This window comes from Echeneis naucrates, chromosome 16 (genome assembly GCF_900963305.1).
Source record: "Echeneis naucrates chromosome 16, fEcheNa1.1, whole genome shotgun sequence".
NCBI lineage: Eukaryota > Metazoa > Chordata > Actinopteri > Carangiformes > Echeneidae > Echeneis > Echeneis naucrates.
Window position 1 is genome coordinate 3,413,598 of NC_042526.1, and position 21,175 is coordinate 3,434,772.

Here is a 21,175-nt window from a genome sequence, read left to right on the forward strand (position 1 = left end):
AAAAAAAGAAGGGATGCATGTTATTAAATGGCTTGATGGTTCCTCCCTTGACTAACCCCCTCTACCACCACCACCACCACCACCTCTTTGTCTCCGGGAGTGTCTCCCTCCTCCATCACTGCAACCATAAAACTGGTCATCTGTGGCTCCCCATTAAACGTTGCGGGTGTGTGATGCATAAAGCCCAGGAAGAGATGATCGTTCTCTTAATTTGCACAGTATGGAAGGCCGGGCAGGAAGGTGACACACACAGAAAACAGCATACACACAAAACTTCGGACTTCGGTGCTTCCACGTCAGCAGAATCCTAACACTGTCTAACCTTAAAGGACCGTCCTGTCCTAGAATACAAACAAATCATTGACAGAGTACTTTTACTTTCTGAACTATTTTTCTTCTATCCACGCTGCAAGGTCTTTAAATCTGTGCAGACTGAAAATCTTCTTGTAGAAGCCTGTTTGTCATGTCTTGTTAAATCTACGTATTTTTGATTTTTTTATTCGTTCAGAGAAAATAATTACTGATTCATATTTTTTGTAAATCGGCTAATCACTTGTTTATTCATTTAGCAATTTGTTTGTTGTATATTTACACACTGTTTGTGTGCGAACGACTTTATGTGGAATCCGGGAGGATTACAACGGCTGTAGAAGTATCTAATGGGGCTTCAAACACAGAATAAATCCATTTCTGTGTTTTGTTTCTGACCGTAATAATTCATGAACGCAAATCTTATTTATTCTTATTTTGAGTCTTTCTTCAAAAACAAGTAACAAAGTGGTGCTGTCCAAGGTGCTGAGAGTGGAGCTCTCCAAGGTGCTGAAAAAGTCTTCGCTGACCTTCAAGTGAAACAACTTTTTGACGGATCTTGACATTCATGTTCCGCTGAGAAGAACTTTTTATGTATCAGCAGCATCAGATCATTGAACTAATTCTTCGTTTTATGGCCAACTTTACGTGAAGCTACGTGAATTCCCTTTGGCCTTGTTGTTCTTTCTATTAAGTGTATGTCAGCATGTTTAAATGCTAAAGACGATGAGCCACGGTATTTGCTGATGATCAGCGTTTATCCATTACCACTGCGAGCGTGCAAGTGTGCTGATTTTAGTGTCAAGTTGAGTGTTTGGTACAAGCAGCTATGAAAATCACATCCCCGACATTTTAAATCTTGTTTTCAGTAGAAAGTTTTAAATGATCATCCCAACTGGAATCACACATCCGTATATCAAAATTATTTGGAGGATTTTATTTATTTACGTGTGTCCCTAGTTTCTATCATAAAATTCCCTTTGCCCCTTACCTGTACGGTGTAGCCCCCGACAGTGGTGGCCCGTCGGGACCGCGCTGTCCGGGAGCCCTGCCTTCCAGCCACCAGGAAGAGCTCAGCCAGGCGCTGCTCCATCAGGCTGGCAAAGCTCTGGTAGTTGGCCTCCAGGGATGAGCTGTCCACATCCTGGATGACTGTGAGGACAGAGGAGGGATTTAGGGGGAAGAGGACGCATTCAGGCGGGCAAGGACCGGACAAAAGCGAGAACCAGTAAAGGATTAGGAAGGAGGAGGATGAAGCAAGGAGAAAACAGGAGGATGTTTGAAGGGAGGAAGTAGGAGAAAAAAAAGAGAGCTCATTCAAGGACAGTATTGATAGTGAGGAGAACGAGAAAGGAAAGAGAGACAGGAGACAGGAGACAAGAGAGAGAGAGAGGAGAGAGGTGACAGGAGAGAGGAGACAGGAGAGAGGAGAGAGACAGGAGAGAGACGAGACAGGAGACAGGAGAGAGGAGAGAGACAGAGAGAGAGGGGAGACAGGAGAGAGGAGACAGGAGACAGGAGAGAGGAGAGAGAGAGGAGACAGGAGAGAGGAGAGAGAGAGGGGAGAGGAGAGAGAGAGAGGGGAGACAGGAGACAGGAGAGAGACAGGAGAGAGGAGAGAGAGAGAGGGGAGACAGGAGAGAGACAGGAAAGAGAGAGAGGAGAGAGAGAGGAGAGAGACAGAGAGAGAGGGGAGACAGGAGAGAGGAGACAGGAGACAGGAGACAGGAGAGAGAGAGAGTAGAGAGGAGACAGGAGAGAGGAGACAGGAGACAGGAGAGAGGAGACAGGAGAGAGGAGACAGGAGACAGGAGACAGGAGAGAGAGAGAGTAGAGAGGAGACAGGAGACAGGAGACAGGAGATGGAGTGGGAGATGAGAGACGACTAGATGATCTGCCATTTAAAAGCTGTCCATCCACAGACTTCTATTCCAGCTTCAGTGACACACCAATCACACATCGTCTACACACAAAACAAACACATAAGTACACATACACAATGAGATCTATGCATCAATCTTACTCCTGAGTCTCTTACTAGAGGCTATAAGTGAGATGGAGCAGTGGACACACACACACACACTCACACACTCACTCCGGCATCATTCACACCCGAGCATGATGTGATGTGAAGTGATCTCTCCCTCTGCCCCAGTCAGGAAGCTGTGAATTATACATCAATAGGTTTTCCCAGGAACAGAGCTGCTAAAGCCACTGAGCACAGAGCGAGTGAGACGGGGTGTCGAGCGAGGGAAGAGGTGTGGACGGCATGGGGGGGGGGGGGGGGGGGGGGGTAATTGTTGGGAACCAATACTATTGTGCTGAACTGCACCGTAAGCAGCGACAGGACATTTAACTAACTGCTGTTTAGTCCAGTCAATGCAGCTCTTGATTACCGCTGATCACCCAGTGTGTGTGTGTGTGTGTGTGTGTTTTCACCTGTAATCACCCAATAGTTCTTAGTTGCCGTCGACGTGTTGAGATTATGGTATTCAAGGGCTGGAAAAGAGAGAGGGCGGAACAAAGAGAAACGTTACCTGCAGATGTTAAAAAGCCTGATTTAAGACTTTTGTATCACCACCAGGGAACCAAGTTTTCTCATGGATTTTCTTAAGCACACATATTTCCAACTCATTTTCTTATCTTTATTATTTTATTTGAAGGTACTAATCTGTTTAAAGATTTCAGATTGTGTATTAACCTCTAAATTCTCATTAAATACTCAACCATCCTGTCCCCACTTCTTGTAATTTGCACTTGTACACTGTCTGTTGTGTCATCTCAAAAACACGACCAAACCAATAAGCCCCTACTTCTTCTCTTTGGGTTTTTTTTTTTTTTTTTTTGGCAAAGCCTGAGAATAAAGTCAAAGGAAAATGAAGCATTTGCTAATGGCAATAAGAATATTAGAAAAATGAACCAGAGATGCCTTTGACTGCTTACTCTTCATACTTGGTCTAATTTAGACTGGATTATTTTGATTAAAAGCTTTTTAGGGAGCCGCTGATGTCTTTTTAAAGTGACAGCGCTGTTTGTGTCTGCAGAGGAGGAGCTTGTTCCACATTGCCCCTTGGCACAGATGATAAAATTCTTGTCAAGTTTCACTCTCAACCTTTCCATTTTTCACCGATTCACCATCTACCCCATCTCTCGTCTTTTCTTACTGCCTGCTGTCTTTGTACCTTTTCCATTTTCTGCCTGTTGACCTGTTGGCCTATTCATTTCCCCAGATGCCTGCTCCTTTCCTTCCATCTTTCACAACCCATCATCGCTCTCTCTTTCTGTGTCCTGTTCATTTGGCAACTTTTCCATCCTTATTTCCCATCTGCCTGTTTCACCATATGTCTCCACCTAACTCCTCCGAGCTGGCCCTCCGCCGAGAGTTGTGTTCAGCTCGAGTCAATGGTGTTGCAGCAGCGGCGGTTGTTAATACCAGCCAGTGTGTCTGCTCGGTGCCGTTCTGCTGCCGCCTCCATGATGCATCTGTACGTGAGCATATTTGCATTCAGCGAGCTCCTCTCCAACTCCAACTTGAGCTCACGGCACTCAAGTGTTCAGGTTCAGACTCTCTCATTGTGCCCTTTTGTGAATCTGTTCAAGGGGCAGATAAATGCAGGGCATCCATCTCATCAAGACACCAGCTGGGAGATTAAGTTGCATAACTCCAAAAGATAGAGCTAAAAAAAAAAAAAAAAAAAAAATGTTGCTGCACAAATGTAATAAGCAAATATAGATTTAAAGGATAACGCTGATATTAAGCTCTTCTTTTTATCCTTTCCTTTTTATATTATCAACAAATCTCATGAGAAGACCAAAGAAGTGTGCTAGTCTCTTCTGACCTGACTGCGGTCGGAAGCACATCAGCCCCCCCCCCCCGGCAAAATTATTCAAAGTGGAGTAAATAGTGCTTATAATGCTTATCTGAAATGGACAAATCAGCTGCAGCTCAGGACGACATCATGATGAGTAAGGTCGTCATTAAAACAGCAGATTTTAACACCGTTCTGTTCCTGTTGCAGCCGAAGCACAGCCAAACCAGAAGCACGTGTTCATTACTGTAACCGGAGACTAAAACCCAGCACACGATAGTTTTCCATATCCAACCTAAAGCCTTTGAATGGTGTTCCAATGTAAGGAGCGACAAACAGGAGTTGTTCCCCATTCATCTCTTTTTAATAAGACATCCTAACTTCCTTTTAATCGTCCCCTGTATACATTTGAGACCTGCTGCGTCGTGTTTATCCTCTGAAGTAAAGATCATTAATAAATCTCCTGCTCATTTCCCTCCAGTTAAACAGCCGCATGCTGCAAAAAAGGAGGCAGCTGCCTGCCCACTGATAATATTCAGGCTGTGACACCCGTTTGTGCTCTCAGTGTAAAGTCAGTGGGTCCATACCGCTAAACGTCTTGACTGTTCACTGTCGTCACAGAGTTCCTGATATGATCATTTGTTCGGCGATCGGCATAACAACCAGTTTTTCAGGCAGAGCACGGACTTTTTATGCTGATTCCAAGTGGCTTTAGATACGACCGTGTGAAGTGCGATGTTTGGGTATTGAGAGCACGCACAAATAGATGCTAATCTAATCTCAACAAGTTAAAATTAGCTCATTCAGGGGACACGGACACCAGATTGCCTTTGGCATGATTCAGATGATTGGAGCTGTACAGCTGTTTGCCCTTTTAAAGTCTCACAGATGGCATAAGAGGTTAGAGTGGAATATAAACAAAGCTCGTGGCTCATCTACGGGGTCCTTCACTTATGTTTGTTATATTTCTAAATAGGTTGAAGTGATCACAAAGAAAAATGTCTGTTGCAGTAAACTATGTTATGAGTAAATTTATATTTACTGTGAAAGTGTAACTGCCGCACGAGTCAGCTCGGGCACTCTGTTACGGAAAAATAAAGATTACAGCCTTTAATAGTCATAGCACTATTTGGAGCACCTCACAGGCAAAACTGACATTTTTACATTTTAACTAAAACGATGATCTCCTGCAAACTTTAAAGCACCACTGATCAGTTATTCTTGGTAACTTGGAGGCAGATTCACAACATGCTGAACATCACACGCCTGTTTGAGATGTGAGTGTGTTAGAAAAGTGTTGCCTAAATCCTCAGCCAGCCACCACGGAGCCCCATTAATGTTCAAGTGGAGTTGAGATTCATGTCTGTCTGATAGAAGCCCAATATTGAAATTACAAATAGCATTACCAAATTAAGAATTCCCTTGCAGGTTAAACCACTTTTATTCAGCACACTTTAGCTTTGACTATATTTTGTTTGCGAAATTTCCAGAAACTGTGAGACTGAATTAATAAAGTCTGCTGACTTCTACATAACTTTGCTTGTTTTAGCAAATCATAGATGAACTGATGTTGCCTTTAAATGTAATGTGTCATTCTCTGAATTTGTGGCTACTCTTTCCATCTACTCCTGCAGGAACCGTTAATTTTTCCTGCTGCTGATGTTGGAGGTTGATGAGAAAAGTGAGTCTGTATCCAAACACTGAAAACCAACAATGAAGATAAAGGAGCTTAAAAAAAAGCTGCACAGAGGATGATTCTCTGTGGGCTCGACATCAGGCACCATCTCTTTCACTTTACAGTAACAGAGCCGGTCTATATTGATTATATAAAGAACGTTCAGTTCTTTGTGTATTTGTGAAAACAAACTAGTAGTACATTGTGTGCAGGACTAAAACACGAGGTTCCTATCATATCCTATTATAGTCAGATATCCTTTTCTACTTGCACCATATGGGATATCATGATGGTGAATTACCTGAGTTACCCCGCATTGAGAAGCAGGTCAAATATTCGCTCCGTCAGGAGTCATGCACGGCCCTGAAGTGGATTCAGTGGGTCTTAGTAAAGCACCCTACATATGCTGTGTTAGTCTGTCTCAGCCCGGCAGGGAAGCGACTGTTATGTAACGACTGTAAAATTAGCACGAGAGGATCAGACTCCTCCTGTTGTCCAGTTCTGTGGGCAGAAAACAAGCATCGGTGGCTGGTTTAGGTCATTTTCTGTCCCCTTCTTGAAGCTACACATATTTTTGGCTCCTTTTGTGTGAAAACTGAAATCCTTCATTGCCTGCGGTTTGTTCGTCCATCCTACCTCCAACCTCTGTCTGTTTGGACTTTCAAGACTAAAATAAATCTCTGAGTGCAAAAATCTTTTTTTAGGATTCAGCTCAGTACACATGTTCCCTTCCTGCTGCTGAAAGCTCACAGAAACACACAGACCACAGATGGGGGTATTGTCACTATCCCGCATTTTTCTGTCAACCTTCACAGCTTGAGGGTAACACAAAAGCTGGTTTAAAAAAATAAATAAATAAAAAAAGGAACATGCCTCTCTCACACTCTTCCAGTTCATCAGTAGATTAAGATTTTTAGCTGTAGCAAAATTTTGATGCAAGACAATGCATCATCAGCATGTCCAAGCCTACAAGATGTTTACCTTGGTGAAATGCAGCACAGACATCATAAGGTCATAGATGAACGTGGACAGAGACGGAGAGAAAATCTTTGTTTTGTTGGAGTAAGTTCATTTGGACACAACGTCAAGTCAATGTAATGTTAACACCAATCCCGTTTTTTTTTATATGTGCACTTAAACGTCTGCTAAAGCTAAAGCTCTACAAATAGCAGCTACACATTAAGTTGTTGTTTGACATTGTTGTGGAAATGAGCTCTTGCACGGTTCATCTGTGCTCCTGCTACATTTAGCCAAACTTTTCAAATTGTGTATTAATGTCAAATGCTTAATCTGTCAGAGCCACTTTTAAACTGCCTGTTCAGTTTCACGTCCAGCTCTCTGTAAATAATTACAAATTCATCATACTTGCCCATCAGTGCAGCTGAGAAGATGGCTCGAAGGTATATCAAGTGAATGAGAATTGAGCAAGCGCCGGCGGTGAACTGTAATTTGTTGGCTAGTCACCATTAATTGTGGGTTGGACCGTGCTAGCCAAGTCAGTTACCCGAAAAGCAAAGCAAATCGCTGCTGCTTTGATTGCTCACAAATTAACAATGACTGAGGGATGAAATGGCCACAAGCAGCAGAGCTGACTTTGAGCTGCCAAGAAAAGTGGAAAAGGGCAAAAATCCCAAGAATCACTTCGCTGTATCTGCCACTAATTCTTCCCTCATAGCGAGATGTTTGGTACAAAGCACTGTGGTTCAGCCACAAGAGGCTTTAAAAGATGGATTCATCTGCCTTTCAAGGTTACAAAGGGGGCATAATTCAAACAGACTGAAGCTAGCAGGTATAGTCATTAAAAAATGGAGGATTTAAAATACTTTAAATCCTCCGTAAGGATTGTTAAATTTGGAGAATGAAATACATCTGCTGAACGAACAGTTTTGTTTAGGAAATTGCTCTCCTTAAAACACCAGCAGACGTTGAATGATGCAAACACAGAACTGTTAGGTGAATGAATGATGGGTTCACTTACGCTCTGCGATGACCATGGGGGGGTAGAACAGGAAGTAGCCCACCAGCTCGGCGGTCAGCTGGTTGAGCAGACCACTGGAGATCGTCCCGTTCAGGATGGCGTCCTGATTCCTCACCACGTACACGAGAGTGACGGATGGCGAGCCCGGCTCCTGAAACACACTCTGGATCTGAGGACAAACACGCAGCAATGTTTTAATATTTTATTTCGATTCCACCGATCAAATATGTCACCATCTGCCCCAGAGGTACAATATTGGAAGTATATATTCAATTCTCTATTTATTGCAAACACACAAACAGGCAGCAGCGAGCACATGTATAATTCAGACATTCATCCAGAAATATCTAATGGTATCATGCCGAATGTCTAAGACGGCCATAAAGAATGCATAAAAGGGCTCCAGACACAGTATGACACTTTGAATGAACGATGTTTTTTTCTTCTATAATAAGACCTGTGTGGTGCTCTGAAAATAATGTGACTCAGTCAGCGCGTTAAAGTGGATGATGATACAACATACGAGGAATTCCTATTACATTCTTCCACGGACATTAAAATTTCAGGGGATAAATTATGAATGGGCCCTATACTTTCCTCTGCTTGCTTAGACCTACTTTATGATTATTATGGAGCGTGCACGTGCATGTATATCCTACAGTGATGAGAGCACCTTGACAGCTACAGAGAAAGACACGAAATGAGGGAATGAGAGAGCGGAGAGAGAAAAAGGAAAGAAAGGAACCAAAGGGTTTAAACATAAATCAGGCCTATCAAAGAATGAGCTTTCATTTTGTCTTGGACTAAATGAAGTAGTGCGTTCTTCTAAGGCCATTCGGCCCCTTTAATCATTTGTTGCGGCTCTATCAAATAAGTAAAAAGTTATTTTGCTGCACGTATCCAGAAGTTTACAGGCAGCTTTATGACTGAGAATAGCCTCTATGAAACACGCAGTACCTCCACAGTGAGCCTGCTGTAGGTCTCCAGCACTTTGTCTTGAGCCTCATCATACGCGTTCTCCAGCCGCTGCTCCAACATCTGGACAAAACTGCAGGAGTAGATGTTGTCTGTCGGGCCAACGAACCTCAGCACTGAAAAGAATCATAATAAAAATAAAACGGAATGCAGTATTTTGAAGAATTTACAGCTCAAAGTAAGTTACACAGAGAAACGCGGCATAAAGTGTGTATCCTTGGACATAATTTGTGTGTGTGTCGCTTCCAGCGCAACTGTATATCTATTATGAACCTGAATTTTTTATTTCAGATGCTTTTTCACTCAGACAGCTATTCACTTGCAAACTTCAGACCAAAGAGCTACTAAATCTGATTAATTTACTTCCAATGACAAAAAAAATTATTTGTGTCATTGGCAAAAAAAGTGAATCTTTATGTTTTGAAAGTGCTGCACATATAATTCAAGTAAAAAAAATACACAATAATGGGACTAAAACTAAGCCCTGAGGAATCCAAACGAGACTTAAGTTTGAATATTTGGAATAAATTGTGTTTACCTAAAGATAGGCACCGGGCTCTAACATCTGCACAGGGTTTAACAACACAATTTAAACCAACATATCTGATCTCATTTTACTCAGTCTTACCCCTTTAATCACAGATCTGTCGAAGTAACATATCACTCTTCCATCTATATCTATTGATATCTTTTAATGTTTCCTCTTCTTGCTCCATCCATTCCACCAGAGTCCTCACTGTTATGTAAAGTTTAAACAGCTTAATACAAATGCATCTGCAACAATCTACTTCATCAAGCCGTACGTGGGTTCTATATCTAGGGCTGGATTTTAGGTATTAAAAAAAGTAGCGCTCTACATAGATGTTTGTCTGTGTGACCAATAAACCTAAGCAGACAGAGAAAGAGGATTATCGCCACTATCTAGAATGAGAACTAAAAAGAGTTGTCTGTCAGCGTCCCGCAGCTCCACACTGGGAGGAACAGGGTAAACAATATTGAGTCCATCAGCAGATTATGGAAGATGTTATTAACGTCGTCTCAGTCCTTTTACCACCGTTGCCCTCCGTTCTTCCTCTGCACTCTATAGTTCTGTTATTTTTAAAAAACCTCTAAAAGGACATGGATGGAAGAGGTGGAACAATATTCTGACCTAAATTCAAAATGCTGCTGTACTCGTGAAAATGGACCAAAAAAAAAAACAACCCTTCTTTTTCTCCTTTCACTGGTCTCCTGGTCTGAACCCCGTTCACCCGGCTGGTAATCACATGCTAGCTGGCCGGTGGATGGTAGCTGGGATATACTGTGTATTTATGGTTTATGATCCGAAAAAACGCTGATTCAAGTGCTTCAGTCACACTAAACTAAGACAGGAAAGTATTTTACTGCAGTGTGAATCTTTAAAGTTAAATTTAAAGTTTTGAACTATATGTCTTCATTTCAACGGTACCTGACATAATCTGAAATATAAATAGGATTTGTAGAGTTTCATGACTTGGAGCAGTAGAACAAGTTGTTAACTCAACACCCTTCAGCCTTAAAAAATATTATGTAATTTATATTCACATACAATATAATTTAACTGATATAGTGAGCACAGCGGTGACCAGCCATGTTTAGTTAACGCTAAAAAACAACAAAAGGTAAAGGACCATGTAAATGTCATCATCACACTAAGAGGTCCGAAAGAAAGCAGCAGAACTGAATTATTACATCATAACCTCTCATCAATAAAAGGATATTTCCGTTATAAGGTGAGGAATGATACGGACTATTAAACATCCTACAGACAAAGTGGGCGCTCACAGTTCTAGACAAGCTGTGGACGGTGAGCGAGCTGCAGCATCATGTCTCAGAAGAGAAACCTGGCTTCCACAAAGATAAAGGGAAGACCGACAGGAGAGAGAAACCTGGAGGCGGTTGTACGTCACCCAGTTTGCTCAAGTGGCGTAGTAAAAGGCGCGTGCTGTAAATTAACCTGATGGATTTGGGAAGAGTAAATTAGTCACCATATATCTTCACAGGAACTTTTAGCTTAATGGCACTTTAAACTGTACCATTAAAATTGCATTTGAGCTAGAAAAGAACATTTCTTTTTGAGAATCTAATCTAAGGTCGCAGCGTCCGTGTTTGTTGTATTTTCAGGGCCTGTGGAGGCTTTTCATGGGGTCCAAAATAGCGACACCCCTGAGTGGAACCATCAGAATAAAACACTGGTGGTGCTGAAGAACCAGACGAGTGAAAGCATCAGAAGTAGACAAAAACATTAAAGCTTGAAGCCATAAAAACAGAAACAATGAGGTGGAAAAACACTGCAGAGCCCGATGGTAACTCACTCTACCCTTTTTATATTGTGTGCAGTCCTCTGTTTATATAAAATATATATAAAAAAAAAAAAATCTTTTTTATTAAGAAAATAAAGCCAAATTCTAAATTCTGTGTATTGAGCTGAATGTAATCTGACCGCTGTGGAACGATGTGAGTTTAAAATTCTTCGTTTAGGCGCGTAATAGGTTTCCAATCTGCAAATACAATTTGTTAATTGCACTGATTTCCCTTCCCTTGGTCCCACAAGACTCAATGTGTTTGTGTGTGTGTGTGCATGCATGAGTGTGTGTTTTTTTTTTTTTTTTTTTTTTTTAAGAGGCTTAAGAGGCTGACTAAATGAATGGACCAATTTGCCTTTGCTCTGCAATCATGTGAGTTTGTATGGGATTTAGGGAATCAGAGAAGAGTAAAGGAGAGCAGACATGTAATCAGAATTTTCTAATTTTGTCTCCGCTCTGCTCTTCCCGCGTGTCTCCCTCCTGGTTCTCTCATTGCATTTTACCTCTCTTTGCTCACATTCTCTCTCCCTGCTGTACTTTAACGTTTCCCACTTCACCTCAGCTACAAACATTAGCGAGCTGTTATCAGGGGAGGGGCTTGACTCAGCTACATAAAGGATGGTGAATCTTCATCACCTGTTTTCAGCTGCAGGTGAATGCTGGGAGCGGGCACCCAGGTTGCTACGGGAACCAGGACAGCCTTAACCAATGGGATGTGCTGCCTGATGTCTGACAGCAGCTTGTCAAATCCGTAGACGTTCAGCGCCTCAACCACCAAGGAGGAGATGTAGACGGTTTTGCCAGTGGTCACATAGTAAGTCAGAGTCACGTTGTGGGGGCTGCAGTCGTCACGTTCCACCTGCACCGGGGACATTTTATTTATTTATTTATTTATTTTCACTGCAAAAAACACAGTGTTGTTCATTCAAAACACACGCACACACACAGCAAAGAACAAACAGTATCAGAGAAAAAAATCAGTGCAACCGGGTGAAACAAGCTGATAACATAGCAGCATCCTTTCCCTTCCCATGTTGTGCTTTAGAATACAAATGGATCAGATGAATATATATATATAACCCTTCGAGGGGGGGGGGGTTGTTTGTTTTGGGGTTTGTTTGGGTTTTGTTTTGTTTTTTTTTTTTTTTTTAGCCAAATCTGCCTTAAAGGCGCATTTCTTCTTGAGCTTTCAACAGTCGTAAATCTGACTAACTGTGTCCTGGAAAAACACATCAGACTAACATCAGCAGTGAGTCAAAGCTTGTATTTCTGGAGCTATAAACCGCCCACCTTCCTCTGCCCTCAACAGCCGCAGCTGCTCGGAGCGGTTCAAGGTAGTTACTATGGCTCTCTGCTCTCCTCTTTCCTCTCTACGATCTGCCTCTGGCCAATTTCTCCCCAAAAACACACCCATCTCAGTGAAAGCGAATCTCATTACCTCTCTGCCTTCCTCTCGTCTTTCTGCTTACAAATATTAAACAAGACTCACCCTGTTTTTCAAACTCTGCCTACCTGCCATCTTTGTTTAAGCCACTTTCTGTTGCAAAGCCTTAGGCTCTCTTTTTCCACACAGCCCTTTAGTTTTTAATTATACTCGGCGACATTCTTTCATTACAACAACCCACCTTTGGGTTTTGCATTTCATTAGAAGATAAAAGAGAGCTTTCAGATCTTTCATGTTAAATCTAAACTGAAATGGAAAAAGCGAGGAATTGCATTTCAACAATGTGTGCCTCATGTTTCATGTCCTGCGTGTACGGGCTTAAATGTCATGTCCCTCCACACCAACAGCATCTCTGGTGTCCATTTAGAAAATTATACCATTGATTTCTTCTGTTCTTCAGCTCTCAGACTCCACACATAGAAATAGTATTAAATCTAGTTCACTGCACACAAACATTTTTTTAAGTAAGCAAATATAATATGTAAATTAGATGTTTTTTGTTTTAGTGAAAATATAGATTTACTCACGGTTCATGTAAAAAGGACTAACGATGGGCGACAAGTACGTCATTAACTCTTAAAAATGTTCAGCAGTTCACAGCCACACATTAGTTCAGGTTAAATATTCAGTGATTCAATAAAATAATAATAATAATAATAATAATAGTAAAATAATACTGTGGCTTATAAATCCTTTATAACGATCTTATATTCTTTATTTCACTTTTGCTTTGCAATCTAGACAATAAGTTTAATACCCACTGAGCCGAGTTGTCCCCCCCCCACAACCTCACCTCGCTCTCCCTTTTTACAGTTGGAAACTGTAAAAATAATAAATAAATAAATCTTTGCCAGCAATTTTGGCTCACCTCATTGTACAGTGATGTGTTGCATTAACTACTGCTGGATGCTAATTTCATGCTGTTTCCTGCTGAAGCCAACATTAACATCAACAAGACGTCTGAAGAGAAGACACCATCTATGTATCGTGGTTTTTAAAGTCCAAAGGACAATTTTATACCTGCTTGTTATCGCTGCTGATCCAGATTGAGTGTCTACGTTATCTGATACAGGATGAGAATTGAGGACTGTATGTGTGTGTGTGTGTGTGTGTGTGTGTGTGTGTGTGTCTGGGAGGGGGTAGATGAAAGTGGACTGCAGCTTAGAGACACTGAGTCACTCCCAGCGCAGGAGGCTCACAAACAACTGGATAAAAATAGAAAAAGCAGGCAGATGAAGACAGAAGACAGACAGACAGCGCGATGAAGAGAGGCAGGTGGACAGACAGAGAGGCAGACAGGCACAACAGCCAGAACTAGCAGACAGAGAAGACAGACGGGTTGGCAGAAAATCAATCGACTCAAGTTCAAGGAGCTGCCAGATAGGGGAGACAGAGAAGGGGAGAGGTACATGGAATGTAAATATTGAGAAATTTGAAGGGAGAGGCCGAGAAAGAAAAGGGGGCACAGAAGATAAAGAAATATAAATACTCTGAGGGGAGGCTGGATGAATCGGAGTACAAAAACACAGCAGAACAGAAAGATCACTTGACTGTACCACTCTGATGTGTTAAAAAAGAAAGCATTTATGATATAATTTGCCATTACCCAGCATGAGTGTGCAAGTAAGAGAGAGAGAGAAGGTGAGTGTACAATAAACTCGAAGCAAAATACCATTCAACAGGCGATGTTCTGATTAGTCAGACATTAGTGTCTCTGTCTGTAGTACCACTTCGATAAGTCCTCGATGAACACCGTAGAATATTGTAAACTGACGGCACCACAGAGTCTGTAGACTTTTCTCTCACCGGCATCAGACAGAAACACATGTTCAGACCTGATGCATTTGGCATGACTGATCTCAAAGACACAAACAATAAGTTCGTGGCCTGCACTTTGATCTCGTTGTTGTATGTTTTTAAAAAGCCACTTACCTGCTTACATACATAGTTTGATTCGTTTCCTATGAAGCGGTGTTTAGCTGACATATATGTCTATAGGCCTGATTTAAAGAGATCTGTTTATCAGACATTTGAGTTATGAGCTATGAGCTACTCATAACTCAAATGAGCCCATCTTCATGAGCAACTCCTCTGTTTGCCACTCACGGCCCCGTGGTTACGAGCCAGTGAGCTGACCTTCATTAGACTGACTGACCTGTGCGTAGACCGTGGAGTCATTCAGGGCCCTCTGCAGGGCGTGGCTCAGGCCTTTAGAGAGGTTTTGTTTAAGGATCAGGTCCAGACGGTTCCTGCGCAGCTCGATGGATAAAACTGTGATGGAAGACAGAAAAAGTTTAGTTTGTGACTCTGTTTGCGTTTGGTTTGTGAGTGTGTTGTACGTCCTGAAGGCTTAAACTCACTTTGATCACGCCAATCTAAGCGGCAGCACATGGACGACAGTCTTTGAGAGCCTTTCGAAGGCGGGATACAACAAAGATTAAGGCCTCCTTTTAAAATGCTGAAACCTGGTACCCATTCCTTAGTAATAGCACACCACCTCTGGTAAATACGATCAAAGGCTCCAGTCTGCAGCTTCTTATTAATCAAACTGTTTACACTGAAGGAAAATTTGCCCTTGATTTTTGTGCGAGTTTTAATTAATTTGTGTGCATGTAATTACAGCTTGGTCACACAATCTGCCGAATGCAGAAATGGCATTTTGTGTGTATTCATCATCACTTTCTCATATTTTTTTCCACCAAGTGTGACTGTAATGTTAAGTACGGTGTCGGTAACTCCATAAAGGGCATGAAGCACCTGAGGAGACGTCACACATTCCCACTTAATACTTTAACAACTGGGAATGTTAAGTGCGTCCATTCATTAAGAGGGTTTGTGTCATATTACTCTTCTTTTCTAATGATTTTTGAGAAATCATTAATCATCGTTGCATTACTCTGAGTAATCCCTTTGACGGGGCGGGGGCTTCCTACCTGTTTTGACCCAATACTTCTCGGTCACGTTGCACGGTAGAAGACTTTCCTCTGCAGCGGTACTGGACGGAGGTTCTGTGGTCGTGGTCGATGAAGGCGTTGTGTGTGCCGCCATCAGCACAGTGGTGACAGGTACCTTTGTTGTTGAGGTTGTAGTTGTTGTTGTGGTGGTGGTGGTGGGGGCGGCAGTAGTAGTTGGAGGTGTTGTAGTCGTAGCAGGAGTAGTAGTAGTGGTGGTGGTGGTGGTGGTGGTGGTGGTAGGAGGAGTACTGGTGGTGGTGGAGGTGGCGGTGGCAGTGGTTGGGGGTGTTGTAGTAATGGTGGTCAGGGCAGGTGTAGTGGTGTTGGTTGTCGGCTGAGTCATGGCCACCGTAGTCAGTTTGAAGCTCGCCGTTTGCTGCGGGGTCGTAGCATTAGTCATGTTTGACGGTAATGTCGCAGCGCTCACAGTGCTCGCCGCCTGCGTTGTCCCCTCATCGGTCACAGTAATCGTGGTCGTCGAGGGCGTCGTCGTGCTTACTGTCGTCAGCTGAAGGCCGTCGCTGGTCACAGTGTCCTGGCTTGAGTTGTTTGAACCGGCGGTGGATTCTGCAGGCGTTTGCTGTCTCGACGTTGTGGATAACGGAAAAGTGGAGGTGGCGATGGGCGACGGAGACGTCCTAATGGTGGTGCTTGGTGTGGTCGTGTGCCGTGAGGTGTTCCTAGTGCGCACAGGCACAGTGGTGTTCCATTGGTGCGTGGAAAAAGGGCTGGTGACGTTGGCAGGAAGCGTGACGTCGTGGTCGCCCACAGTGGATAGGAGTGACTCGGGGACGGTGGGGAGATCCCAGGCCGGCAGGCTACTCACTGAGTCCTCTGCAAGACAAAAAAAAGTTGTGTTACAAGAGACTCAGGCTACTTGTGACAATCCTCCACAGCTGATAATGAATGAGGACCGAGACAGTTTGACCCATGAGAGCACAACATCGTTAATAAAAACATAATGCTGCCCTGCTGGGTAAAAAATGTTGGACAAACAACAGAAGTTTTACTCCTTAAAAGTAAAACTAAAAGAAAAGTCCGGAACAGACGAAGACACTAGCTCATAAATCTGGTGTCCAGGATAATGTCAGTAGTAGAAGGTAATACTTCTTGGCATTGTCACAGTTAGTTGGGGGGGGGGGGTTTGTTAACATTTGCATGTTCATGCTAAATGAAGCTACAATGCTATGAGCTTAGCTCTTATTACAGTGCCGTGTGAATTGTTTGAACACGTTTAGAAAACAAAGGTCAGACGGCCTGATGGTTTGTTACACCGTGAAATCAGAAGCTGAATTATTTTGAAATGACTAACTGTACCCAGACTGAGGCTGCTGTTGGATGAGCTTCTGTTGACAGCAACCGGAGAGACGCTGACGGATCCGGCTGTCCCGGTGCCTTTGTTACTTGGGGGAGAGGAGGAAGGCAAAGAGGATACTTTTGTCGTTGAGGAGGAGGAGGAGGCCTTTGATGATGATGAAGAGGAAGTTTTGATCCAAGCAGCTTTAGACAGCAGCCCTAAAGGTTTCCCCGCCGCTGGTGCCTGCAGCTCTGCTCTCTCTGCCAGCACGGTGAGGACTGATGAAAACGCTGCCTGTTCTCTTTGGCCTTCTGCACGTGAACGTAGCCTCTGCTGCCCCAGCCAGGCTGCCGGGTCCCTGGGCATGTTTGGCAGCTCGCCCCCTTCCCCGTCCACTGGCCTCCATTTAGCCCCAACTTCAGCCCAGGCACCAGTTCCCGCCAGGATCTCAGTTTCAGCGAAGACCTTGTCGCTTGCTCTACCGCGCAGCCCTGCTTCTGTGTCAGTCCAGACTGCCGTCCTGGCCTCAGCAAACACTTTCCCTTCAGTCCAAGCTCCGGGATCGATGTCAGCCTCATCCATCGCTTCTTTGTCTCCAATCCCGGGGGTGGCCGAGAGGTTGGAGGGCACTGCAGGGTCCAGAGGCAAAACAGCCCGCCTCATCGACTCATGATGACCTCTCGCCGCTGTGGGAAGGGAAGAGATCGAGGCAAGGGGGGAGAGAGAATGGGGGAGGGAGAAAGGGGAGGATGAAAGAAAAAGAAAAAATAGGGTTTAATTAGGACTCATCAGTCCCACAGGCATGGCAGGCACTGCTTTGGACATTCATCCATCAGGCCTTTCCATACACTCAAACACACACACGCTCTTTCTTCCTCTGTCTCATACACATATTTATCCGAAGGGATTAAAAAAGAAAAAGTCTTGAAACTGAACACTGTGGAAAATAGTAATAAAGTCTAAAGTAGGTCACTTACGTTTTTAGAGGATAAAGCATAGGGAATTAATTTAGATGTTCCAGAATGCATAAGTTAGGAGACACACACACACACACAGCTGTGATTTCACAGATATTAATCTGATCTGTTAGGTTAGCCATGTTAGCCCACGGATTTATTATTCCTAGAACACACACAACCTCTCAGGCTCAGGCGCAGCTCTCAGATCTCAGAGTGAAAATCCAGAGCAAAGTTTGGAGTGAGTCGTTTCAACACGATGACAGTTTAATGGAGTCATTTTTCTTTCTCTTTTTTTTTTTTTTTTCTTCACACCAAATGAGACAGACCACATGGAAATTGAGCAACAGAGCCGATATCCACTCAGAGCAGTTCGCTTCAGCCATTATCTCCATTTTGCGAACTGCCTTCATCTCCTCTGTTGCTCCAACAAAGCCTGAAGGTTTGGCAGACTGAGGCGATCGCCCTTCCATAACACGTTCGGCCTTCGAGGCACCTTGCTGCGGCGGAAGTGAAAGATGAGGAAAAACAAGGCCGACCGTCTGACTGACTCGCTGTGTGACAAAATTTAAGGCATCTGCCAAAAGAAGGACGGTTTGGTTTTGGCGTCACTGCAGGCTGACGCGACATTTCCTTTGTTCTTCACACAAGAGGGAGACAAATGTTGGGCGGAGTGGTTTTTGTTTTTTTTTTTTTCCCTTCCTCCGAGCACATGCTCCTTTCTGTGTCACACACTTCCCACACTCCCCATGTCTCTGTGGAGGATCAGTTAATTAAAAGACAGCGAATCTGAGCAAAAGAGGCTTTAGAGGACCGGCTCCGTGTATCCTCTGGACAGCCGGTATGAGCCATTTCAATCGCCACACTATTAACTACAACCAACCGAGCAAATCTGTTCTTTGTCGCAGGACACGACACCAAAAATGTCATTAAAAGAGGAAATTAAACCTTTGATAATTCATATTTCAGCTTCTTTGGGGTCATCCAGAGCAACGGCACAGCTAAAAATGGCCGGGGCAATTACTCCTGCTTCACAGTGAGAGGGACAAACCTCGACTGAGGAATCATCTTTCTTCTGGTTCCAATTCATCTCATTCCCAACCGATGCAGCATTTCAACATGTAGTGAACAGATGGCGATGTCAAAGGGGGATAAATGCTGATAACAAGCTCCACCTGAACACAAAGACGACCTGCTAATGTGCTTTTGAGCCATTTTGGAAAATATACGCTAAAAGAGAGATTGTTCTGTTCCTATCCTGGAAAGATATTTTCACGTGTGGACCGAGTGTGATTATCTTCAGCCCCCTCAGATCGTTCAGCTGTCTAACTTCAGCCCTCAATAAAAGCTGCACGGAAATGCCCGTGGATAAAAAAAAAAAAAAAAAAATCACGGACAGCATTAAGCATTATTACATGTTATTAGAGAAACACTAATGAATATTTGTACATAAACAACAGATCAAATTAACAGCTACATTCAAGGTACGGTTAAATTCAGCAGTTCTCCTCAGCTGGATGCAGATTTTTGCATCTTTCAGGTCACAAGTTTTTTTCCTGGAGCACAAAATCCATTTTCATCAACCTCTACCTCAGCAGCAGGTACAGCTCGGGAAAAACTGATGGTGGAGACCCAAACAGAGCTAATGAGTGAATAGTGGACTTACATTTAACTATGCACAACTTACACATGATTGCAAATACTAGCTATGACAAATAATTAGCATTTTGATATCAGCGTGTTGCGTAAATGATGCTTTAAACTAATGTTGTTAAACTTTCATTGAGGTTTTTTTTGTATGTGCTTATATTTATATATACAGTATGTGTGTCTAACTCATCACTAACTGATACTCTGCTAAGGACCGACAATATAACTGGGTTCATATCATATCATATCAGCTACTTGTGTCTTTGACAGGAGGAACAATGGATTGGTGAACTGATGAATGAATGAATATTAGCAGTGTTTTGAGTGTTTTCTCCTCCAACGGTTCGCCACCTGCTCTCCGGCTGAGAGCAACATATGTGATTATCATCAGACCTCTGACAAAAACGCTAGGAAAGAAGAACCTCCACTGAGAGCAAATATGGACAGGATGGATGGATGGATGGATGGAAGCACAGAAAGTGTGGCTTAAAGATGGATAAATGTGGATCACACCAGATCTGACCTGCTTTATCTGTTTGGACAAAACGCATGGGACTGTTTTTTTTTTGTTTTTTTTTTTTGGCCATTTCCATGTTAGGGCATACAGTTCATAGCAGATTATGAGATTCATCACATGGAAATGGTGCACAAACCACTACTGGCTATTTACAAGGCTTTGGACCGATGTCATGTTATGCATTGACCATAAAAAGCCTTGCCAGCTGGCACTGTGTCTGACGATGCCCTGATGGATCTCTGTACACGCCACCTAACCCTACAAAGCCTTGCCAGGTCAGTTTAAGTGCTCTGAATACACGGAATAACTTTGCCCAGGTGCTTGTGATAAAACATCTTAAATAAATAATATTGGCTACAGCCATTACTTTGGACTTCCTCCGTTGTGCGATGGAGCTGCGAGCCAAGCGGAGTTGATCCATGCTGCAGGCTCGGCTGTGAGCAGGGCAGGTGGTTAGGAAGTGTGAGAACGGTATCGAGCCAACTGGTCCTCAGCTCAGAGGGCTAAGTGAAGAGAGGGGGAGTCTGGTTTTGTGAATCTGCCAACAAGCCAACTGGTGGGAAACTTCCATGATTGTCATTGTTAAATCAACAGATGAGATCATTTAAATCTTAGTCTGAGAGCTGAGCCAGGCAAGAGCAGAGTCTCACATAGTCTTCACCTGTAAAAACAATGTAGTTCCACCACATTAGTCCAAGTGACACAAAATCTTCCAGCCTGAGGAACTGATTAAACAAGGAGACAAGATGACGGCCATTTTGTCCAGGCAGAGATCTGCGCACACCTTCTCCAGCCACACGAGCAGCTCTTATGCAGCTACTTTGTCTTTTGTACTTATTCGCAAATTTTAGCAAAGAAACGTGTGAATGTAGACGTTAGCATTCAGCTGAAACCACCACAGCATCAAAGTGAAGCCTCCCAGAGCCTGAAACGAACATCAACTGGTTTTGTTGACCAGTGTGAGGAAAAGGGCTCTAAAACAAACGCAGCATAACATCCTATTGGTTTATTGTGTTCAAACCTAGCTGACAAGACGTCACACAACAAGTTCAAGTCCAGCATTCGCGCTTCATTTAACTCTGGTTTGGTTCAACGGCGCTTCAGAAACTTTTACCGCTGCTGTTTTAATGTGCGCCTGGGCACGGTTGTCACGGCTTGTTTATCGGCTTACGAACCAAACAAGTGACCTGAACGGATGGATGGAAGCTGTGTAGAGCTGCAGATTGGCAGACATTTCATACAAAATCCTGGCCTTTGTCTGAGCCGTTTGTGACAAGTCGAGAACAT

General features: G+C 43.3%; 1 protein-coding gene across 1 annotated transcript in view; it reads right to left on the reverse strand.

The window, feature by feature from the left end:
- kiaa1549la (KIAA1549-like a) overlaps nt 1-15,980 on the reverse strand; it is a 44,532-nt gene extending 28,552 nt beyond the window's left edge. The window contains exons 1-7 of the mRNA XM_029522403.1: nt 15,448-15,980; nt 14,670-14,785; nt 11,707-11,929; nt 8,729-8,862; nt 7,772-7,940; nt 2,749-2,808; nt 1,301-1,461 (exon numbers count right to left, since the gene is read on the reverse strand). Of these exons, the coding sequence (XP_029378263.1) occupies nt 1,301-1,461; nt 2,749-2,808; nt 7,772-7,940; nt 8,729-8,862; nt 11,707-11,929; nt 14,670-14,785; nt 15,448-15,868 (1,284 nt within the window). The 5' untranslated portion in view covers nt 15,869-15,980. The remainder of the gene's footprint in view (nt 1-1,300; nt 1,462-2,748; nt 2,809-7,771; nt 7,941-8,728; nt 8,863-11,706; nt 11,930-14,669; nt 14,786-15,447) is intronic.
- Between the last annotated feature and the right edge of the window lie 5,195 nt (nt 15,981-21,175).